Genomic DNA, 23511 nt, shown 5'->3' on the forward strand with positions numbered 1-23511 from the left:
CACTTGAAATCAAAATTTTAAAAAATTCAATGTCCTATTTTTGAAATTATATTTTAATCTTTAAAATATTTGTTGTCCAAATTTTATTTTTAATTTATATTAAATTATACAGGGTGTACCAAAAGTAATGGATAAAACAAAATAAATGGTGTTAGGCCAACTTAAGGACTGACTCTCAGAATTTGGTAACTTGTTCATCCCAAATCCTTACGGTTTTGAATTAAATGTAGTTTTTGTGAAATTTCGAAAATTCCCTACTTTGCAACAGTATTTTGCTTCCTCCGCCCATAATTGATTTTTATTTCTTAATATTCACAAAAGCATTGCCTAATAATAAGAAACAATTATTAATTCATCAAAATAGAATATCATACGACATCCATTTTGCTGCAAAGTAATTAACAGTTGGCAATATCCATTTTATTTTATTATTTATTAGTTTATAAGCTTACAGTTAGTAAAAAAAATTTATTATAAGCCTATAACAAGCTATTTGTTTATTTAATAGCGTATGATTTAGAGAAAACAAAAAAAAATTTTTAATTTCGAAAATAAAGAATTTTTTTTTTAAGAAAAAATTTTAAGAATAAAAATTAAGAAAAATATACATGATGTATTTTTGAAAAAATAAAGAAAAGCCGAAAGTCAAAATCCAAACATCCAACATCACACACAAAACTATTCGATTAATAAAAATTTAATTATTCAATATAGGGATAAACGACGAACCACTATCCACGACAATTCTTAATACATATAACTTTTTTGGAATAAGAGTACTCTGAACATAAGACATCAAAATCGGTAAATATTATGTTGTGTAATTTCTGAATTCTTATTATTGGTGATTTAAGGAGTAAATTAGTTCGGTAAAAGGGGATTTTAAATGTTGTAGTATTATTGCGACTTGAACGAACTGGGCAGTGAATGTTTAATTTGCTCAAAAGAAATCGACAATCTGTTTTGCCACAAATGATTTTATATAAAAATAGTTCATCTAAAAGGCATCTGCGTTGAAACAAAGAAACAACCACAACACAACCTGAGTTAAGAAGCTGCCAACAGAATTAAAATTTTAAACAAATACAATGACAATTAACTGTAAATTTAGTTAAAAAAAAAAAAAACAATGTAAAAACGTTAGGCCCCTTTTGTGCCAACATAATACTTATATAAATCAATGTAAATTTTAAGATAACTAGCTTTAAGCAAATTGTATATATATAATTACTGTTCAATAAAAAATATCGTTAAATCGTTAATCGTTGAAACAAAGAAATCATTTTGAACCGGTTAAGCCTTTCATCATAAGTCGAGTGTTGCCTAAACACTTTGTATTCTAAATATCTGGTAAATTTCTTTTGCTGTTTTTTAATTTTATCGGAGTATGTTTTATAAATAGGGTTCCAAACCGAAGATGCGTACTCAAGAGTGTTTCGAATTAGAGAATTAAACAGCGTTATAAATCTTTGTGGGTTTTTAAAAAACTTTCCTGTTTTCATTTCATTTATTATTTATTATCAAATAAAAGTTTGGAATCAAACACCACTCCAAGATCCTTTTGTTCATATACTCTGGACAATTCAATACCATCTAATATATAGTTAAAAACTATAGGATCTCTTTGACGGGAAAAAGACATAGTTTTACATTTTCTTGTATTCAATGGAAGACAATTTAATTCACACCATTGTGACAGTACATCTACATCTTTTTGAAGCGGAATACAGTCTCTTACACAAGAAATAGTCCTGTACAGCTTCAGATCATCTGCAAATAGCAGCCCTGAAGATGAGAGATTTTCCATAATATCATTTATATATATAATGAAAATAAGTGGGCCCAAAACAGAACCCTGCGGTACTCCTGACTTAGGAAAGAATGGACTAGATGTTGTGTTATTTAAAACAACCCTGTGAGGTCTGTTTATAAAGATAAGATGCAAACCAATCTATAAGATCTTCATGAAACCGAATTTTTCGCATTTTTTTTGTTAATAATAGCATGACAAACTTTGTCAAATGCCTTGAAAAATCTGTGTATATGACGTCAACTTACTTGTTGTTATGAAGGGCATTAGATACATCGTGGATAAGTGTAAATTCACAAACGCATCACTGCAGAGATGATTTGCGATCATTCCTGTAGCACGTTCATAAACGCAAATAAATAGCATCACTTAAAAGTCAATCGTTCATTATTGCAAATTTGGATAAACTGATGCGCAAATATCAAACAAAAAAGCATCAAGAATTTTCTTGATAACTTTGTGATGCCGACGCGATTTGGAGTAAAAATGAAGGAAAAGGACAATGAAAAGTATTTAATCAAATTCTAAACTGTTTATAAATGAATAAATTTGAAGAAATTTAGGGAATATTTTACCAGCACATAAATTAAACAACTAATAGAAAGCAAATTAATATATGAAGGTGAATTTATTGGAGGCAGAAAATCGAAGTCAGTATTGTGGAGGAATGTTCTGGAGGAGATAAAATGTGAGGCTCCAGATTTTAATTATAACAAAGAGTTTTTATTAGTACATTTCCATCATTAAGCAAAAATTGTTTTTAAACGTAAAACTTTTTGTCGATCAGCATCGCAACGTCATCAGCTGAGCAACGATCAGCATCGCAAAAAAGCAGTGATGCGTAATCACTACCAAAAAATTTGACGTTTGTGAATTTACCCTAAAACAAGCCAAATGAGAAACTGTTGACCGACCTTTAATGAAACTATCACCGAATAATTTGCCACAAGAAATCATTTGACCCTGGCTCAAACTTGAAAAATATCTAAATAAACAAAACAAATAAAAGAAAGTTTTCCTTCTTATTTAAACTCTGTTTAATTAAGCAATATAAAAATAACATCTTTTATTAAAATATGCACAGTTTAGTTATTTTAATATAAATACATTCACCTTATGTAATTTATCTAAATGTGTTTCGACATTTTTGGTGAGCATACATTTTTTTTTAATGTTACTTCATTTAGATACTCGATAGTCATACATGCTAATGAAAATAGATCGAATCTAATATCATTTAACAGACTTTGTAAATTATGTAAACTGTATAACATAAATATATATATTAATTTTGTATGTATGTATGTATTTGTTTTTTTTTTAGAATCATTATTATTGAAAATTAAACTTTTTTTTAGATTTAAAGTTAAATATTCACATTTTAGGGATATTATTAAAAAAAAAAAATAAACACTTAAACAACTCATGAGAACAACAAAAACAATGAAGAATGATTAATTTAAATGAAAAAAAAAAAAAATAATAAACAAAAAATAATTCTTTGACATTTGACTATTCATGTAGGAAGAAAAAGTGTGTAACAACATTTTAAAATTAATAGTTTGTAAAAATTTGCTAGTTCAATTCAGGTGGTGGAGTTTGCGGCAACCATGTATAAAAAAGAATATAACCCGCACTGGATACAACATCTGTGGTGTCAATGGGGGATACAACTTGGTCATCAAATTTGAACCATCTAGAAAAAAGAAAAATCATTATTTAACTTTTATGTAAGTATTTTTCGGCTGTTTATAGACATAATATTTATAATAATTTTGGACTAGCCGAAATTATTATCAACAATCACGGCTGTTCTAATATTTGTTCGAATTTGAAAACGGAAACGAAAATTCAATCCGTACGAATTGAAAACGGTTGTTCTGATTTCCATTCCACTTTTTTGTTGGAGAATATTGTTTTCCGGTAGCAAATTGTTACCCGGATTGAAAACGGCAAAAATTTGTCGGATTGCAGGTCCGTTCGTTTTTCGAAACACCTATAAATTCGCAAAATGTGTTTGAATACGAAGTTCGAAACAGCTAAGATTTGAAAACGGTAGAAAATATAATTCGGAAATCAAAACAGGCGTGTTTCAATGGTAATTTATTTAAAAATGTCAAACTTTAAACAAATTACTAGCTTAATATTTTTGGGTATGCATAAATTGGTTGGTGATGTCAGAAGGACACGAGCGTCCGTAGGTTTTAATAAAAACCAACGTCCATCTGACAACGTCTATCGACAGGTCCGTATTAGTAAGACGGTGACTCTATTTGGCTGACAATTGCACTCAAAGCGACATCCGTTTATGAATTTTGGGAAGACCATATAATTTTGGTTGTTTTAGGCAAGAAGTTTTGATATTTGTTTAAGTTATTATAGATTTGCACTCCGTCAAATTTTGTCGAACTTTTCAAGGTTTTTGCGATCAAGAATAAAAGTTTTAATACGTCTACAACATAACAGCCCTGTATCCACACATTTATATTTTAAATTTATTGTTTTAACTTTCCTACGCAGAAATGTATATGATTTTTTTTAATTCAATTTAATCAATACGTAATTAAACTTATTATAACAAAAGTAAACAAAGCAAATATCACTCACTTTCCAAATACACCACTCTTGCAGAAAGCCGTATAATGACCGCTTTCCATTGAACCATAATGGTTAGATACGCCATACAATTGATATGTCTTTGGTGACATTGAACGTAATTCAGACTTGGCAACGTACGGCGTCATATCGAGATTCTCTAATGGAAATGTGACATAATTTAATTTCTTTTTGTACGAATGTCCCATACTGTCTGGATCGGCAAAAAATCTATAAAATATATATATTTTTTTATTTTTGGTTTGTTTTTTTGCAAAGTATTTAAATTAAGTTATACCTTTTGAAATGCACTACTAAAATTGGTGGCAGCTTGGAAATATCTAACTTTTTTATTGCATCTCTCGGTTGTTTACACGTTGGACAAATCCATCCGTGAATTCGTTCACCATTAAAATACATATCCATGCATTGATTTAATGTGCACATATTTGCACTAGATGGTAGTTCAAGACTCAAATTGGAGAAACACTCGTATGTGGCACTCTCCTTATTGCAGTACACGCATTTAACGGTGCTTTTAATTTGACCATAAAATAAACGCAAAATTAAACTTTCACGAGCTTTAGTAAATTCGAGCCAAGCTCGTTCTGAAGCCGGCATATTGTCACGGGCTGGTTTGTGCGCTTGCAATGTTTGCAAGTCTGAATGCAACCAATCCATAAGTATTGTTAAGAACTCATGTGAGTCCTGTTGTTCGATTCCTCGAAATATTTGTTGATACTGCCCTACAACATACTGAAGAATAATAAAAATATGAATTAAAAAATCACAATTGTATATCACATTTTTCTTACCCTTAGGTCCTTGCTGGCAACACATTTATAATTACCATTCCAGAGGACTTTGATGAGGGCAGCAACTTCTTCGACAACTTGTCCGTTTGTCTTGTTTGCGCGACTTATGTAGTTTTTGTATTTATCCGTTAAGCAATATTCCGTCAATGGTTGAGTATTGCTCAAGCATTGCAATATGCTATTCATGTAGCATGTATTGCCGAGATTTTTGAGACCAGTTAGACCACGGCCCTTCAAAATAACAATATAATAGAAATTTCAGATTAAAAAAAAACAAACAATAAACTCGATGATACCTTCTTAAAAGGACTTAAAAAATTGTAATTGTACGTTGGTAAGTGGATTTTAACACCAGCCAGAAGAACCATCCTGTTGACGACGACGACAGGCTAGTGTAAAAATACCGTCATAGAAATCGAGAATTCATTCAAAATTGAATATAGTCTACTTCCGACAAAAGTCTATAACATACTCATAAACCATGTCCACAACCTGTATAGTTGGTTTGTCCTAATCAAATTTAAGGTTCATGTTCATTTTTTTTATGATGGGGATGGGGGTAGTTTTTAATAATATTTTGCAACGTGTTGCATGCAAATACGACCACGATGAAAGTTACATACGACCCGACCATGTATAAATACTAACGACAAGATGTTTAAAAAGTGAAACTATACTTAAAAAGGGATTTCCTTATTCTTTTTGCGTTTTATTATGAATAGAAGTACATAAGCACTAGTTTTAGTGGTTTGTTAACATAAAAATAAACTATTGGGGTAGGGTGGATTCAATCTATCAGCTTGGTCATGTTGTATTTATGTTTATCGATTTACAAAAGAATTTTAAAAATAACTTAGATTTCACGTGTATGGGCTTTGAACTTATTTTGAGAAATTCTACTTCAACGTGATATTATGTGTCGTATAACGAAGATGACGCAAATTTTTAATTGGTTTCCCAATATGAAAAGATACGTAGATAAGGTAACGAAATTTCAATGAAAACTTACAATGAAATTAAAATCATTGATACGCTACCGACAATAATAGGGACGAATTTCGTGGTAAGCTCTTAAAACTGGGCCTACTAAACAAATATGTAACTTCAAACAATTTATTTTGAAAGTAGCCAAAGCGAGTGTATGATTATTTAAATAAGTACACAGGTTTAGGGGTTTTGGGTATCCTTGAATGTTAACAGTGCTTTAGGAGAAAAGAAAAGAGTAAAATGGAACTCCTGAAGCTGATTTTGAATGAAGAGAGCACAATTTCCGAAAGAGTTTTGATTGGGAGCAAAACACATTTCAAAAAACAGTTTTCATTCAGAAAAGGGCTGAATATAATTTAATATTAAAAAAACGAATTCTTTGGGGCCGGTTATAGCTATCAGGAAAATGAATCAGAAAAAAATTTCAAATAGATATTTTTTGATATTTTCATTCGATTTGATACACAAATGATACATCAATCGATTACACTGGTCTCCAAAATTTATTTTTTTTTTCCATCAAATAATTTTTTGAAATTTTGAATTCGGATTCCAAATCCGCATACTAAAATCTATTAGAAAAGTATACTTTTGTTTTTGGGAGAAAGAAATATGAATTTTTAATGATCAGTTTCTTTATGGTAAGATATGCCAAACCTACTTAACTTACTTAAATTTAGATATCTCGAATATTAAGGAGATTGAAACTGAATTTGAAAGAAAAAAATAAATTCTTTTATAAACCGTGACTAGTTTAGTTGAAAAAGTTTACATTACGCCAAAATATTGCTTCGAAAACAGCAAAAAAATGGGTTTTCGAGATTTTCTAACGGGAACATCCTAAAAACATGACGTGCTAGGCCAATTTTGACTTCGGATTCGCAATCAGCACATAAAAATCTTTTAGAATAATATAGTTTCATTAAAAGGAGGATTGTAATTTCCTTGCAGACCAGTGTTATTAATGATTCAAAGAATTTTGATTCAAAATAAAATTTACAATGGAACTATTATTTTATGCTAAAATTGTATTTATTTGTTTTCCAGGTGCAAATTCATTTTTCGTGCCAGCTGATTGACATTTAAAACAAAATGAAACAAATCGTTCCCCTGAAGTGTTTCAAATTTTTCCTATTCCACTCTAAACGAAAAACTTTTTCGTGTGTATTTCAATCATGTCAACTGACATAAGTTTCCCGGATCGCTATGAACGACCATAAGGGAAAAATATTCAATGTCATACTATTTCTTTTTTCCTAATGGCTATAACTGGCCTCTTTCTGGTCTGTCTGTCGGTCTGTAGGTACCTCTAGCTACAGCCTAAACTACTGGATCGATTTTCTTCAAACTTGGTAGTAATATAGTATAGGACATATTGAATTTTTTTTTAGGACCAAATAACGGTACCTGTCATATAACAAAAATAGAAAAGTTACTTTTTTTCAAAAACGGCTCTAACGATTTTAATTAAATTTTTTTGTGTGTATTAAAGCATATAAGAGCCAATTTTTTTTGTTTCATGATTTATGAATTTATCGTGCACATTACCGATTTTTGCCAATTTTTTTTAAACAGAAACGTTTAAATAATGGTTTTCTCAGAATTTAAAAAAACACATTTTTGGATTTTTTAAATATTTCAATTTTTTTTAAATCAATTTTTGGAAAATGGATTGATAAACTTTATCGAAATTTCGTTAATATGTGTTGAATAATATTTTCTTTCTTCTTAAATATTTAACAAATACAATGCAACATGCTTTTTGAGACATATAAAGTGATGTGTTTAATATTATGTTTAGAGAATTAGGAACAATTTCCTGGGAATATGATTTGTTCTTTCTTGGCGTAGTCACAATATAACGTACATAACAATATTTTAGTTATCAAGAAATACATATATTACTTACAACAGTTCCTGGTATCGGTGAAAAATCCCTAACTCGTTCAACACTCCTCACAGATGGCTTTATTGAACGGTCAAACTGAGGAATTTTCGGTTTAGAAATCTCATTATCTTCATGTGTTGGCGTTGTTATTCGTCTTTTCTTTTCTTCTTTTGCAATTGTAAATTCTTTGCTTATTTTTTCTAAAAATCTAGGATCGCGTTGTTCTTGAAGTTTGTGTTGTTCTTGAATGACATTTTCAATCTTTTTTGTCTTTTCCTCAATTGTTTGTACTTCTTTCGGAGATTTCTTTTCATTTAATTGTTCGTTTTCACGACGTTTAACTTCTTCAAGCTCTTGTCGCAAGCGATTGTTATCTGAAATCTTACAAAAAAAAATAAATTCTTGAAATAAAATCTATTGCAAATAAAAAAAAATTTTTTTAATTTACCAGATCTTTTTGTGCATTTTCCAGCTGGAGCATTTTATAATAAAGTGCCTGTTTAATTTGTTCTTCATTTTCATTATTGCTCAGTGTTTTGAATTCACCTTCTGCTTGCAGAAGTAATTTGCTTTGATGCAATGATTTCTCAGCGATAAGCTCTTGATCTCGCAAAATATCTATTTGACGATCTCCATATGTTTTGAGGGCAGCTTTTTTACTCGAACGATCTATACTGGGTCTTTGAGTAGACGAAATATTATCATCTCTTCTTTGATCATCTTTCATTGTTATATCTAAGATGCTTGGATATTCAATTTCTTCGATATACATTTCTTTTTCTTCAACACGAGGAGCCTGAACAGATGGATTGGTACATTGACTTGGATACATAAGTATAAAATATTCATAACCCTTTTCGAGAATTTTTATTGGTGATTTATAAACGACATCTGGATCCCACTTAAAAATTAATTTAAAAAAATAAAAATTCGAAAAAATGAACTAAATGTTGAAAGTATTGACATACCATTTGTAAAATATCCCTTAGTATTGCGATTGGTGAATTTGCAGGAGGATTCGCTGTGTTACAATTCCAGTCCATTAAGACAACTTGGTCTTTTATTGATCGAGAAGACCAAAGAGGTTTAGATGCGTTGTCCAATTTGTCTTGAAGTTTCCCAGCAGACATTCTGAAAAGAATAATCATTTTTTTAAATCTTAGATACAATAATAACACTGGTCATCAAAAAACAAAAAAAAAAGTCGGGAGCAAGAACTTTTGCAGGTGATTTTAATTGAATTTAGTGGGCTGAATTCAAAACTGTTTACAGATTTATTCTATCACGTCTAGTTTTTTAGCTACCTACACATTACACACAGCACTATTTTCGCTATAAAGTCTCAAAAAACTAATTTTCAAATAAGTTTTTTTTATGTTTAGTCAAAAATATATAATTTCCCGTAATATATTGCCTTTTGTAAGTCCAAATCAGAAGACGCAAACTGGAATTAAGTTCAAAAAACTGTTCATTAGTTTAAAAAAACAACCAAGCTTTTTAGATATGTATCATAAATCTATTTTTCCAATATCTTTGAGAACAAAATACCTTTAGGACGTTTAAATATGGCGTTTTGAGAGTGCATAAGTAGTAATAAGTAGTTGCAAAAAAAAATTAACGGAGATGTGTTTCGACGTCAAATGTACCAGAGAACGCGTTTTTTACCTGTTAATATTCAAGTCTTTCAAAAACTTGACGTGCCAGTGAAATTTTGACTTCGGATTCGGACTCAGCACACAAAAATCTTTTAGAAAAGTAGGGGTTGGTTAATCATTACAATTTACTAACAATAAAATAGACTGTTGGCTCTATAGTTACAGAGTAATTTATCTTGTTTTTTTTCAATAGGTTTACTCCAATAAGAAAAATGTTGATAAAATTGTCTTGGATGATTGAAAACCAAAGAATTGTGTATAAAATAAAATTCAACATATAACTTAATTATTTAAATGAATATATAACGCATGTCAGTGATGTACAGCTCCTTGCGTTAAGAAATGCTTGTAATTTATTCAGAAAAACAAAAACACAAAATATGTTTTTTCATAAAGGTTAGTATTTATGTATTATAATTAATTTATAAATTGAAAATAGAAACTAGTTTAACACTGTTCAAAAACCTTTAAATCACTCAACATTTTTTATAAATGGCTAATATATCTTTGCCCCCGGGTACAAAGGGGTTAAGTCACAAAATTGCACTTTTCGGGTTTCGATGAAATAAAATTAAGCTCCATTTCCTCTTTTATTTGGTATCAAAAACATAAATTTAGAGCAACTCCTTCATATAAAAATAAGAGGATCAATGCTCAAAAATTCATCGATTTTCATACATTAGCTCAAATTCAATCGCATTTTTTTGGCAAACTTTCATTTATGACTTAACCTTTTTGTACCCGGCGGCAAAGATATGTATAATGCCAAATAAATGATATTAAAATATATCTTTTTATCTAGATTTTTATTTCGTGTCGATAAATCTAACGTAGCAGACCTTGCTTCAGCACTAATAAAAATAGCGCTGAACCAGAACACCTGCTCATAGATATTTTGAACTCTTACCATAAAACCATTTCCCGATTGCAACTTAAGCTAAGTATACACGGTTGGAATATCTTCCAATATTTTACCAATTTTCCATCAAAAAATTGGCCGACTGCTTACAATCATTTTCAAATAATTGCATGATTTTGGACTAATAGTCATTGGATCATATTCTGCCAACATAGTCCAGTTTCTAGTTCTAGTTCGTTATCGAGAATTTTTTTTTTTAGTTTTTTTTTTTAATTTCTTGAAAACTAAAAAACATTTTAGTATCTGATTTTGATTACAAAGAAATAAGAGTTAAATGAAAACAACGTTAATATTAAATTACATAAATTTTTGAAAAAATTACAAAACTTTTAGAAAATTTGCAATTGGCGGCTTGCTTGCTATTGGTAGACTTTTGTGAGTTCGGCCGATATTGGAAGATCTTCCAATTGCTTAGTTAAAATTTTCGAAAAGCACAAAAATAGTTTTAAAAATGTTGGTTGACATTTTGTGATGTAAAAACAAGAGAAAGGTTTATTTTTTGTAGATAAGAGCCTTCTAACGTTTACATAGAAAAACAAGAGATGCAGTTAGAATTTGAAGAGAAAAATAGGAACATTTCTACTATACGAGTTAAAAAGTATTAATTTTAAATCGATCCAGACTCATCACATAAATTCTATAACGAAGCTCCGGCAAGCCATTAATAGAAAGCAATTGAAGATGTTCAAATTGAATAGCAACGAACATGAAATTATATTTCTTTTAAACTTTTCACAACTATTAGATTTTCTTTTAGAAAACCAAGTTAGTGTTTTGCATTTTTTTTACCTTGAATAATTTTAACGGTTTCCCCAGTTTGGTCAAGATGAAATACTTTTCAAAAAAGCCGAGAATCATCATTCACTAAAAAAATGTTGAAGATGTTGAAAATTTAACCCCTTCAACATCGAACTTGATTGTGCGCAACTCAGAAGTCAACACTAACAAATTTTTCAAAAGTCCATTCAACTCACTGCTTATGCGCTGATGATGTTGACATCATCGCAGACTATCAGTGGTGCATTTACACTCGTAAAAATGGGTTGGGTGGAAGTGTATAACAAAAATATATTATATTTTCTTATTAGACCAACTATCTTATAGCTAACTTACCCAGTCTGAATATACTCCTCTGGTACATTCATACACCATTGAAAATTTAAACGAGAATTTTAAAAATCCATCTTCGATCTACAATCCATAATCAGCAAACTTCCTGAATTCCTTATCAAACGATGCAATTCTTCACAAGAAATCAAAGCATAATTAGAACTCATAACATCAATGCAACCATTCGATGCATTGCCACTGGTCAGGTCATAGGTCTGTTGCATCAAACGATTATTACTCTCATTTTCCTTATCATACAACTCGCTCATCTCAATGGCCTTTTTCTTATCCGACAAACTTTTGTATCGGTTTTGTAGTGATTTACTTATGACTCCGAGTTTGTCCATTATTATAGTCATTTCGTCATTGCTTCCTAGAGTTTGTTTAACCAGTTTTTTATGCTGTTTATAGTCGGGCATTTTACTAATGCAATCAACAAATTTAAAAAACTTCATATATTGAATATAACTTTGTTCCTCATCGCCATCTAATTGGCAACGCTCAGCGTCTTCCAAAAGTTTACGAGTTGTTGAAAGAAGCCTAAAGTATACGTAAATTTAATTAAAAGTAAACTTTTTTTATGTGAAAATAGATACATTGTTAATTTTTTTCCTCTATAATCGGGAAGATCGTAATGTTTTTCCAAATCACGGAGACTCTTTCCCAAATAAAGTTCTTTAACATGATGATGATTCATTTTAGTTAGCACTTTGCAGGCTTTTGTAGTCACTAGGGTATTTTATTTAATAGATTAATTATATTTAGTAGTAGTCATTCTATTTTAGTATTGTTTTTTTGTTAAAAACATATTTTGAAAATCGATTAGAAAAAACTATGGAAAACCACCGAGTTTTGGTCTATGGAAATTGAATGAATGAAGGGCCGGCAGCCATTGCAACACGAGATGACGTTTTTCTAATAATTTTAGATGTGTTCATGTTTATGCATGATGGGGTCATAAATGACATTTTAGTTTAGACTGTACGACAAGTGGAAAGACATAAATGAATGAATGTTGTGTTCACACCTTAGGACCAGTTATACAAACAAGTTTGCAACTAACCCATTGCGGTGGTTTATATCATCAGTTCAACTCTGGTTAGATCGAAAAATTTCTCACATGAAACACACAAATCGGAACAATAATAATTTGAATCGACACAAAAATCATTTACTCACATTCGCTTGTGTCTATAAACAAAATTTTCTCGACTTGAAACATTTCTGAATAAAAATGCTTGGAAGAGTTGAAAAATGTGAATAAAACTGTGTCTGTAAGAGAATTAAAGAAATAATTTATGGCTTAAAGCCGCTGCTGAAGCGGAAAGAAATTTTCCATACAAAATTTCATTAACGAAATCTTGTTCTGCTTTTCGTTTTTCAGTACGCAGCTCTAGCGAAAAATTGGAGAGTTTTCACTCATTTGTCACTTACTTTTTACTGTCCTGTGCATTTTTCTTGACTCCAAGAGCAGTATGCAAAATACGAACTATGTGTTCCATTTACACAACTGACAATTTGCCAGTAGTTAATTATGGCTGAGTTTTCACAGTAAATGGGACATAACGTCACATCAAATAATAGTTCGAAATTAATAATTATATATATTAATAGACGTTTGCCCACCAACTAGGATAGAAAAAATCTACCAAAAAACAACTTTCCATGCGTCTAAAGTCCATCATCATATTAGATCATGTCTGTACAAGATGCTCAGCCGTGTGAACCTCTGTACTATAAAACCAAAGTTTTGGCATCACTTGAGTTTCGTTAAATATGTACTTTCTCGTACTAATTTCGTTCAGCTCACGTCATACGTCACAAAACGTCACTCAAAATGTCAAATTTTCGGTCATAAAAAAATTTCTTTTCCATTCCTGGGGTGCCGAAAAAAATTCCCACAAAAATTTATTATAATTTTCTTTTCTCGAATTTAGTTAATATAAAATTTCTGAAATAAAAAAACTCTTCCAAAAACATCTACCTCAAATCCAATATAATGTTCGAAGAAGCTGATAATTTTGCGGACATATTCCGTGGTGGCCTTCCCTATTATCTTCTAATTACTTTACCAATTCTAATTATTTGTTCCTCGAATCCAGTATTGGCATCTAGTGAATTCACCGTCCAACGGATGTCCCAATTTGATGTTAATGGTGTTCCCTATGGTATAATATATTAATTCAATTAAAACCTAAATTTTATAATTTTCATTTAAAGTTAGGGAAAATTTTTCGAATATTTTTTTTTTGGTTTTTAATTAATAAAATAGGTTAACTCATTTTTGATAAGATATACATCTAATTGAAGATAAAAACCATGTGTGATATGCATTTAAAAAAAAAAAATATATTTTAAATTCTTTTTTTTTTTTTTTTTTTGGTTAGGTTGTCGCGCATCTGCATTAACACTGGAAGCTAAGTCCTTGTATTCTTGGGGAACGTCAAGGCATTGTGTGGTGACAAAGTAAGTTAATTTAATCCAAGTACTAGCATTTACTAACTAAAAGATATATTTTGTTATCTTGACTAGGTTCCAAGACATGACAATAGATCAGTTTAGAGAGATTCGCCAAAAAGCAGGCGGTTTGGTTATCCTATTGCCAAACAACATTGCATCGCTATCGGCTGAAGAGAAAGAGGTAAGTAAAATATACCATCTAGAAACAAATCGTACGAACATCCAAGAGTATTGAATAGAATTATTTAAGAAGTAGATTCGTAGGTATATTTTATGTAAATGTTTACGGCCGATTTCTCCACAGAGTTCAAGCGCTAATACCGGTACTCAAATCGGTATCAACCAGGGCTCGGACTTTACTTCGATCGAAGTAGATTTACTTCGATTTTGGGAAAAAAAATAAAATCTACTTCCCTACTTCTTTTTTTCAGGAACTACTTCTATTTCTTGATTGAAAAATATTTTTCAAACAATAAATTTAGAGAAATTAAAGAAAGGGATTTTACTTCAATTTTGAATCTGGTCGAGATTGAGAAATAAAGCTCCACTGAAATATCAAAAGATGAGTAGAGGTCTGAAACTGTTCGTTTGGCTAAGTGACAGTTCTAATTTATTCTGAAAAAAAGAGAAAGTCGATTCCGAATTTTTAGACAGATGTCGTTTTCGATTGGTTTCACTCAAGGATTCACTCATTCTGAAATCCAATAAAGCGCTTTGAATCGCTTCCACTCAATTCTGATATTTTATATCTGTATTAGTAAATAGTCAAATAAAAATTTTTTGCTTTTCGACTAGAAAATTTGGTTTGATGTTTTATTATTTAAATTAGTTAAATTAGTAATTTTGAGTGAATTCCTTTTTGAAACCAAGAAAAGAATTTCTCTTCTGAGAAGCGTTCTGCCTGTCATATTCGTGCGAATAAAACACTTTTAGAAGGCCAATCGAAAACGACAAGAATAAAAACCAGAATCAGGCACACATGATCACACTTTAGAAAAAGCAATAAAATGTCATTGTGTTTGTTTATTTTTGAATTTTTAAACTTTAAATTATATTTTTTAAACAAAGTGAAGAAAACAATTATACAGTTAGAAAACAACTGTCTCTATCTCCAGCTGCAGCTTAAACCGATATAGGGAATTACTTCAAACTTCGTAGGGGAATTGAAATTTTTCTTAGGACTAAAATTAAAGCTCCTTGGCGTAATGAATAAAATCGAAAAGGTTATTTTTTACAAAAACGATTTTGATGAAAAAAAATACATGTAATGTGGCAAATAACTTCGTTCTTTGTAAATAAAAAATATTTTTGTTGCTCCGTTATTAACGTAAAAACGACCGATTTCAATGAAAATTTTTGTACAAAAACGTTTAAGTAACTAATAATGTTAAAAATAGTAAAAAATTTCATGTTTAGATCTTAATTTTTTTTTTTTTTGTGAAAAATTAATTTTTTTAAACGGAACAATGAATTTTTTTGAAACTTTGTTTTTACGTGTTTATTAATATTTCCTTTTTAATAGCATACCAATTTTTTTTTTTTTTAATTTTTTATCTAAATAAAACTATATTAAAACCCTAGTTTGGGGTTTGTGCGAATGTACATATAATTATTAACTTTTCTAAATCATTCTTTCGACCTCGGATGAAAAGTCAGTAAACACATTCAATAATTTGTCTAAACATTTGGTTCATCAAAATAATTTTGAATAATTTTTGGAAATTTTTTTTTTTTTTCTGGAAAAAAAAGTCGCAAACCAAATCTTAGGGTAACGCTTTAAATGGTAACCAAATATTTTAACTAAATACGTATTTTACTTCAATATGAATTCAATAGATAATTTTTTACAATATGAAAAAATGAAAAGCAATAAATTAATAAAAACTCATTCTGAAATATGTGGTTATGCCGGGAGTCTTTGATCGAAATGAAATTTTGTTGGCAAAGGTAACAGTGTATTCCATAAAAATTAACTGAACTGAACACTATCAAAGATTCACTTGTATGCTTTTGTATTATATCCAAAAAACTGGTCGTGTTTCGCCATTTCGTTTCTCGAAGCTTCGACATGTTATACATCTAACATTCATACCAACTAGCCCCCGAAATCCGTCTTGTTCTTACTTGAGTAGTGCCTGGCGGTGTGTAGTGCAATTTGAATACTTCCATGATGTGAAAATTTTTGAATGGATATTTGACTATATTTCCTTTTGATCAGCAAAGCAAATTATGTTTTGATCCATTGAAAATCACATAAAAAGAAAAGTTTAAACCAAGTTTTGTTAAAATCTAACTATTTATATAAAAGATAAGAGTAAAAAAACAAAAAATGATATATTTGCATTTTTCTCACTATTTTTGATATTAAATAAAAACATGATTTGAGAAGAAGTTGTAGATCTTTTTATTATCTCTAACTTTTGTATTAATCTTTTTTTCGATAAAACGTCTACTTTTCACAGAAACCTTTAAAAAATACGATTTTTGACACCCACACCTCTTATTCGCCCACCCACCCCCTCTCGCTCAATTTTATTTGTTTGCAATTTATTTTTCCCCCCCCTTTTATATAAGATGTATCCTAAATTTTCCGACCAATATTATGCCAATACAGGGACTGCCATGCGCACTTCTGGGAAAGTTTATAGGTGTTAAAGTTTTGCTATGTTCAACTTGGCTCTTACAATAAGAGGGCAGGCGCTAAAGGAATATTAAAACTATTATTTTTCCCTGATTACACAGGGTAGACAAGACGAATAAAGGCTTGGTACAAAACGAAGAAATTTTATCACTGACTAGCTTTTCGTTTGCAATTACAATTTGTTAATAAGACTCTATTATTTTTTGTGTTCATAATTTTGATTTATTTAGACTTGTTGATTTTTTGAAACTTGGGCAAAGCTTAAATTTGGCATTTGGAGACGATATCTTATCTCTTGATTCTATTTCTTAAGAAAATAGCATAACGTTCCGAGTGTTCGTCTTTAGATAGCCTTTTCAAAAATAGAGATCATTATATGACTTAAAAAATGAATTGCATTTGAATTGTATGAGCTAAAATTTTCATCATCACTTAACTTTATTTAGTCAGTTAGTTTAACAAAACAATTTTTTTTTTTTGTTTTAGCATTTAATTCTACTTGAGCAAGCAATGTTGGCTCAAGTCTCATCAATTCCTGTTTACTTTTCTACCTACAACAAAGATCTAGATCAGGTTATAACCGATATAACAAAAGCAAGTGACGCATCCAAAGCTGCTCAACAAGCTGCATCAGCTGGAAAAATTGAGCGTCCTTCGGCACTTTCTGAACTTCTCAACATGATATCAGCAAATGGTTATCAAATTGTTGTATCTGGTGCCAGTCATGCGGCAAGCAAACAAAGTAAAATTCCAATTATTCAAGGAGAACTTGCACCAACCAAGAATATGAAAGCTGCTGAAATTGAAGTGAATACAAAGTTGCCACTTATTATTATCACATCGCATTTAAACACATTTGGACTTTATAATGTAAGTAAAAAATGATATACCCAACTTAGATTCCATTGTTTATTATTATTAGATTAATCAACTTCGTAAAATCTTTTTTCAATACTACTGTCATATTAATTTTTTTTTTTCAGGACTACCCTCTTAACGCCGACACTGCTGTTTTGTTAACTCTTGCTGATCTATTCAGTAAGCTCCATAACACAGTTAATACAGCTCCCAAATTTCGTTTAATGTTCTTGCTCTCGGAATCAGGTTCATTCTTAAACTTTCAAGGAGTCAAGAAATGGCTTGATGAAAATGTTCAACTACAGGTAATTTTACAAATTTTAATTGAAACTTTTTCTATAAAAACACATAATTTCTAATCGAATTTATTAAATACGATGGAAATCCTTTACATAGGATGATATTGTTTCTATTACTGGATATTTAATTGCAGCAAGAAGAATGAATACTATTCTAACAAAGGTGGTATTAAAATAGCTTATTAATTTAAGTGTAGACAAAATATCGCTAGCAATGTATGCGTAATGTAGATTAAATGCAGTATTTGAGTATTTGTTTCATTTAATATTATTTTCAGATACCTAGATGCAAGTTTAACACTTAAATCTCAAGGTGACAGACAAATTAAAATTCAGAGCACCAAAAACTTTCAGATAGGTTTCCTTAAAAAAAATTGCATACTAGTTACTAAAACTTGTATACAGTAAAAAATGTAAACATGTAACTTAATTGATTTGGAGGAAATTAAAAAAAAAAAATTCCCGGAAAGGGGTTAACCGTGGATTTTTTAAAAAATCTGAAAAATATAGATTTGTTATTTTTATAACCAAAAGCAATGTTTACTATGAATTCATATCTTTAAATAAAAACTTGTTTCGAGACTTAAGTCCAAAGATATCTGAAATAAATTGTGATTGCAACAACTCACCAAACAGACCTCAGAGGAACTTTTGGTTATTACTCGTTAATAGAGCTTACAGAAACTTTGCTTTTGATGTCTAACTTGATGGATTTTGATGAAATTTTTTAATATGTACTATTTTTCGACCTTGATTTTTTCTCGAAAATCTGAAAAAAATATATTTGTAATTTTTCTACCTTATTGCATAGGCCTGTTCAATGTGAACTCAAATCTGTAAACCAAAACTTGTTTCGAGAAAAAAACTTGGTCCGCAATTATCCTTCTCCTAATTTTAGAAGAAAAAAAAAATATTTGGAGGCATTACTCAGCAGTCTGGCCTCTTAGAATCTTTTGGTTTTCAGTTATGAATAGGGTTTTAAGAGACCTTTCTTTTGATATCTCACTCGATGAATTTGGAGGAAATTTTTTACAATCCACATTTTTTCGGCAAGGGGTTAACCTTGATTTTTTATCGAAAATCTGAAAAAAAATAAATTTGTAATTTTTTTATCTAAATGCCTAGGCCTGTTTACTGTGAACTCAAACTTGTAAACCAAAATTTGTTTCGAGCCTTTGGTCCCAAGATATCTGCCTCCGAATTAAAAAAAAAATATATATATGGATGCGAATAACTTGGCAGCCCGACCTCTAAGAATCTTTTAGTTTTCAGTTATGAATAACGCTTTAAGAGACCTTCCTTCTGATATCTCATTCGATGAATTTATAAGCTTTTTTTTTACAATGCACTTTTTTTCGGCAAGGGGCTACCCTTGATTTTTTATCGAAAATCAAAAAAAAATTTGGATTTTTCGAGAAAATCCGAAAAATATAGATTTGTAATTTGTCTACCCAAAAGCATAAACCTGTTCACTATGAACTCGTATATTTAATTAAAAACTTGTTTCGAGACTTAAGTCCAAAGATATCAGCTTTCAAAATCCAAATCTAAGGAAAGGCTCGGAACCACTCGACTTTGAAGAAATCGAATATTATATGGAGGTTTCACAGCTGGAACAGACCAAGTCAAAAAAAAAGAAAAAAAATCCAAATCTAGTGCCAAAATCTGCTCAAGGTTTGACTCTACTAACGTCTTTCATTAGTTTGATCCAAAAGTGTTTCGATTCAAATTGTCATTTGTTCGAAAAAATATTCACCATGGAAACGTATTTTCTTTAACTCGTTATATCTCCGAATTATCTTTTTGTGACTTAGTTCACTTCAGCTCTTAGCCCTCCATATCTAATATCTCATCTTTGTATGAAGATTTCACTGAGTTTGCTTTGATGTTGTTTCTGAATATGAATTAGTTATAAACATTCGTTATCTTAGTCCCAATGCTGTTTCTGACGGTGGGTTTCCAATTCGGTTTGTTAAATAATGCTACCGTAAATCGTGTCTAAATTCAAGGTATTACGACCTCCTGGTTTGATATTTGACTCTCGGTCTCGATCTCGAACAATGTATTCTCAATTATGCTACTAGAAAAACGAATTTCTTTTCTTTGGTGCTACTTAAATAAGGAATTTCATTTTCAAGTAACCTGGTTTTTCGGTAACCCATATGAAATAAAATGCACGACTGGGGTCGCACGTACTTGCTCTTGCAGTTCAAAGCACTTTTATGTTAGTCTACTTGTAGATTTTAAAAGCTGGCTCTAAATTTAAAAAAAAATGATATTGGGGAAGAGCCGACATTTAGGGCAAAATTTTGTGAAATGAAAAATTTTTTTTTTTGTTATTTGACTTTTTTAAGAAAAAATAAAAATGCAGTTTTATTGCCACTGCTTTAAATATTACGTATACAAAGTTTAATCAAAATCGTTAGAGCCGTTTTCGAGAAATTCGCAATATCGTATTTTTTTGTATGGGAGGTATACGTTCTAAACGAGATAAAAAAAAAACAAAAAAAAACCAACTTTCAGAATTCCATAAAAATCATCTGTACCAAATTTGAAGAAAATCCGTCCACCCGTTTAGGCTGTGGAAATGTGTACAGATGGACGCACAGACGCACAGACGCACAGACGCACAGACGCACAGACGCACAGACGCACGGACGGAATTGCGAGACCCACTTTTTCGGAATTCTCCATCATCGTAATGTTGGTTTTGATTAAAACCTCAATTTTTTTTTTCGACACGAAACCAATACTTGCCCTATAGAGCAAGTAAAAATTAAAAAAAAAAAATTTAAGCTAATTCTGTAGTTTGAAACAAATGTGTGCCAAAAAAATACTATTACATTTTTTTTTTAACACAATAATAAAATACAATTTTATTTTCTAGAATGTTGACTTTGTACTCTGTTTGGACACAATTACTCAAGCTTTGAATACAGAAAGTGGAGCTATGTATATGCATGTTTCGAAACCACCAAAAGAAGGAACCGCAATGAACAACTTCTACAAACTACTCAAATCAGTTGGCCAACAGCACAACAATATAACAGTTGATGGTGTCCACAAGAAAATCAATTTAGCCGATGTCCAGCTGGCCTGGGAACATGAACGTTTCAGTATGAAAAGATTACCAGCTTTTACTCTATCTAGTCTCAAATCGCCAAAAGAACCCGTCCGAACGACCACATTCAAAGACGATACAAATAAAATTCTCTCGAGTACTCAACAAAATACCAAAGTTATTGCTGAAACACTTGCCCGATATATCTACAATGTAGAAGAGGGTGAAATATTCTCCGGTGCCATAGTAAGATATTTTTTTTTTAAATAATCTGGAATTTGATTATATATTTGTTCCTTTTTATAGGATATTAATAAGAACCTTATTAATTCGTGGATTAATATTAAATCATTACAACATAATAACGATCTTAAAAATGCTTTTGAAAAGTATTTGAAAAACGTTAAAATCGTTTACGACAAACCAGACGTACGAGAACCCGATTTTATGCTCTACGAGGGACAAGAGGCTAACCTATACGTGTACCGAGTGAAACCAGCCGTATTTGATCTGTTTTTAACAATTCTAATTGCGGCATACTTGACATCAGTATACTTTTTTATTCAACACTTCCCAGCGCTGTACACATTGATATGTAAAATGACAAAAAATATTGCACCATCAACATCCAAAGTTAAGTTAAATTAAGTTCCGAAGTGCTTAAGCAATTTTAATAAATAAGTTAAAAACAAACAAAAATAAATAAAACAACAAATCAATGAATCCAATATCAGAAAAACGTAGTATAGTTTATTTAGATTCTAGGAACTCGGTAAGACTCTAGATGAATTGTATTTTTCGAAGTAATGTTGTCAAAAATAAAAATTTAAATTAAATGAAAAAAAAAAATGGTGGCGGCACCAGATTAGTCCTATTTCGTTGTCATTTAAAAATAAAAACTTTATTAATTTAATTCAAAGAGTGGTGCTGGTAACAGAAACCATTTATGTATTTAAGAAAATAAATTCTATACAAAAACTTATTTAGAATTAAATACTCGCTAATTAAAACAAAAACAAAAAACTGTTATGCGCATTTTACGTTCTTTAAAACAAATCCAGATACTGCTCCTATTTAGATAATATCTATTTTCTCTTGCTTAATATTTGAATAAATATGTTTTTTCTTTCCAACTATGCATTTAAATTGAGTAGTTTTAGTTAACAAAAATTAAATGTTTGTATTCAGCAATTTAGAATACAACAAAAAAATGTGTGTTTCCTTTTAAGAAAAAAATAATAAAAAAATGATTGAGTAAAATAAAGTTGTTAAAAAATTACAAAAATATCTTTTTTAGTTATCTTTGGGAAAAATATTATCTTACTTTTTGGAATAGGCTCAGGTAAATTTTTGGAATACAGCGTGTACAGAAATCGGACAGTGGTTTGTTTTCATATAAAAAGGTGTGAAATTGAGTGTAAAAAAAATCGTTGAGACCAATTTTAAAAATAAATAAAATAAGTCAGAAGAAAGTGTTTTTTACGAAGTCGATATAATAACACTGTTCGGAAAATAGAGCTTGAACCAAACCCTACTTTCCTAAAGGAACTCAAAATGATGCTGGCACGTCATATTTTTTAAATACTTGAAAACTAACAGGTCAAAAACACGTTTTTTTTGGAACATTTGAAGTCGAATTACATTACCGTTTCATTTTTTTGAGTATTGCTCAAAAACTAGACGTGATAGGAAAATCTGTCAACAGTTTTGAATTTTGCACACTAAAGTTAATACAAACAAAAGTGTAATCAGACATGATATTACGATGATTGAAGCGATTTTCTTCCAACTTGGTGGTAATGAGATTTGTGAAATTCCCTAGAGGAAATTCCCTAAGGGAATATTAAACAGGTTTCGAAAGAAGAGAAACAGTTCTTATGAAATCCGTTAAAAAAATTTCCCCAATTTTAACCTGAAAAGTAGTAAAAAAACGCTATTTTTTTGCATTTTTTAACGGTAATACTTCAACAACGGTAAGTAGTAGAATATTTTTGACTTCGGGCTCAGCACCTTTATTCTCGGCACCAAAAACCTTGTGTATTTGTGTTATGAACTAAATTATGAAAACTGAATTCAATTTCGATGAGATGTGGAGATTTTCGCTCGAAATCCAGATTTTGGTAATGGCGTAAAATGGGTATAAACTTGCCCCATATTGCTAGGGAGAAAGAAGCCGTTAAGAAACGGGGTACCTTTGGACAAAGCCAACAAAAGTATGAACACGAATAGTTTTAAATCAGTGCAACGTAAGCGTTTACCCATAAAATTAACGGGGAACCGACGAAGTTATGAAAACCATAGTTATGAGCGTCAAAGGTTATGAAGTTATGAAAACCCAGAGCTATGAGTACAAAGCTTTACAACGTGGTTTTTGGGTTGGCAACAATTGAGTGGAACCGATATACAAGGTAAT

At 30.4% G+C, this 23511-nt stretch overlaps 3 protein-coding genes across 4 annotated transcripts in view; 2 read left to right on the top strand and 1 right to left on the bottom strand.

The window, feature by feature from the left end:
• LOC129916220 (dihydroorotate dehydrogenase (quinone), mitochondrial) overlaps positions 1 to 23511 on the top strand; it is a 131968-nt gene that overhangs the window by 40129 nt on the left and 68328 nt on the right. The gene's annotated exons all lie outside the window — the stretch shown is intronic.
• LOC129916210 (ubiquitin carboxyl-terminal hydrolase 8) lies at positions 2824 to 12692 on the bottom strand. Its single transcript, XM_055996042.1, is given in 9 exon segments — positions 2824 to 3506; positions 4418 to 4636; positions 4704 to 5161; positions 5221 to 5451; positions 8117 to 8476; positions 8544 to 8996; positions 9064 to 9226; positions 11783 to 12319; positions 12376 to 12692. Coding segments are annotated over 9 exon segments (2643 nt in total). The 5' UTR covers positions 12477 to 12692; the 3' UTR covers positions 2824 to 3385.
• On the top strand, positions 3427 to 22231 carry LOC129916214 (BOS complex subunit ncln). 2 transcript variants are annotated; one of them, XM_055996049.1, is made up of 7 exons: positions 3427 to 3540; positions 14167 to 14245; positions 14312 to 14420; positions 17367 to 17750; positions 17864 to 18043; positions 20925 to 21344; positions 21405 to 22231. In XM_055996049.1, exons 3-7 carry the CDS (start codon positions 14322 to 14324, stop codon positions 21744 to 21746), a joined length of 1425 nt encoding a protein of 474 aa, XP_055852024.1. In that variant the 5' UTR covers positions 3427 to 3540; positions 14167 to 14245; positions 14312 to 14321; the 3' UTR covers positions 21747 to 22231. The 2 variants fall into 2 exon arrangements, with proteins under 2 accessions (XP_055852024.1, XP_055852023.1); XM_055996048.1 differs by lacking the exon at positions 3427 to 3540 and adding an exon at positions 13619 to 13947.

This window comes from Episyrphus balteatus, chromosome 3 (assembly GCF_945859705.1).
Source record: "Episyrphus balteatus chromosome 3, idEpiBalt1.1, whole genome shotgun sequence".
NCBI lineage: Eukaryota > Metazoa > Arthropoda > Insecta > Diptera > Syrphidae > Episyrphus > Episyrphus balteatus.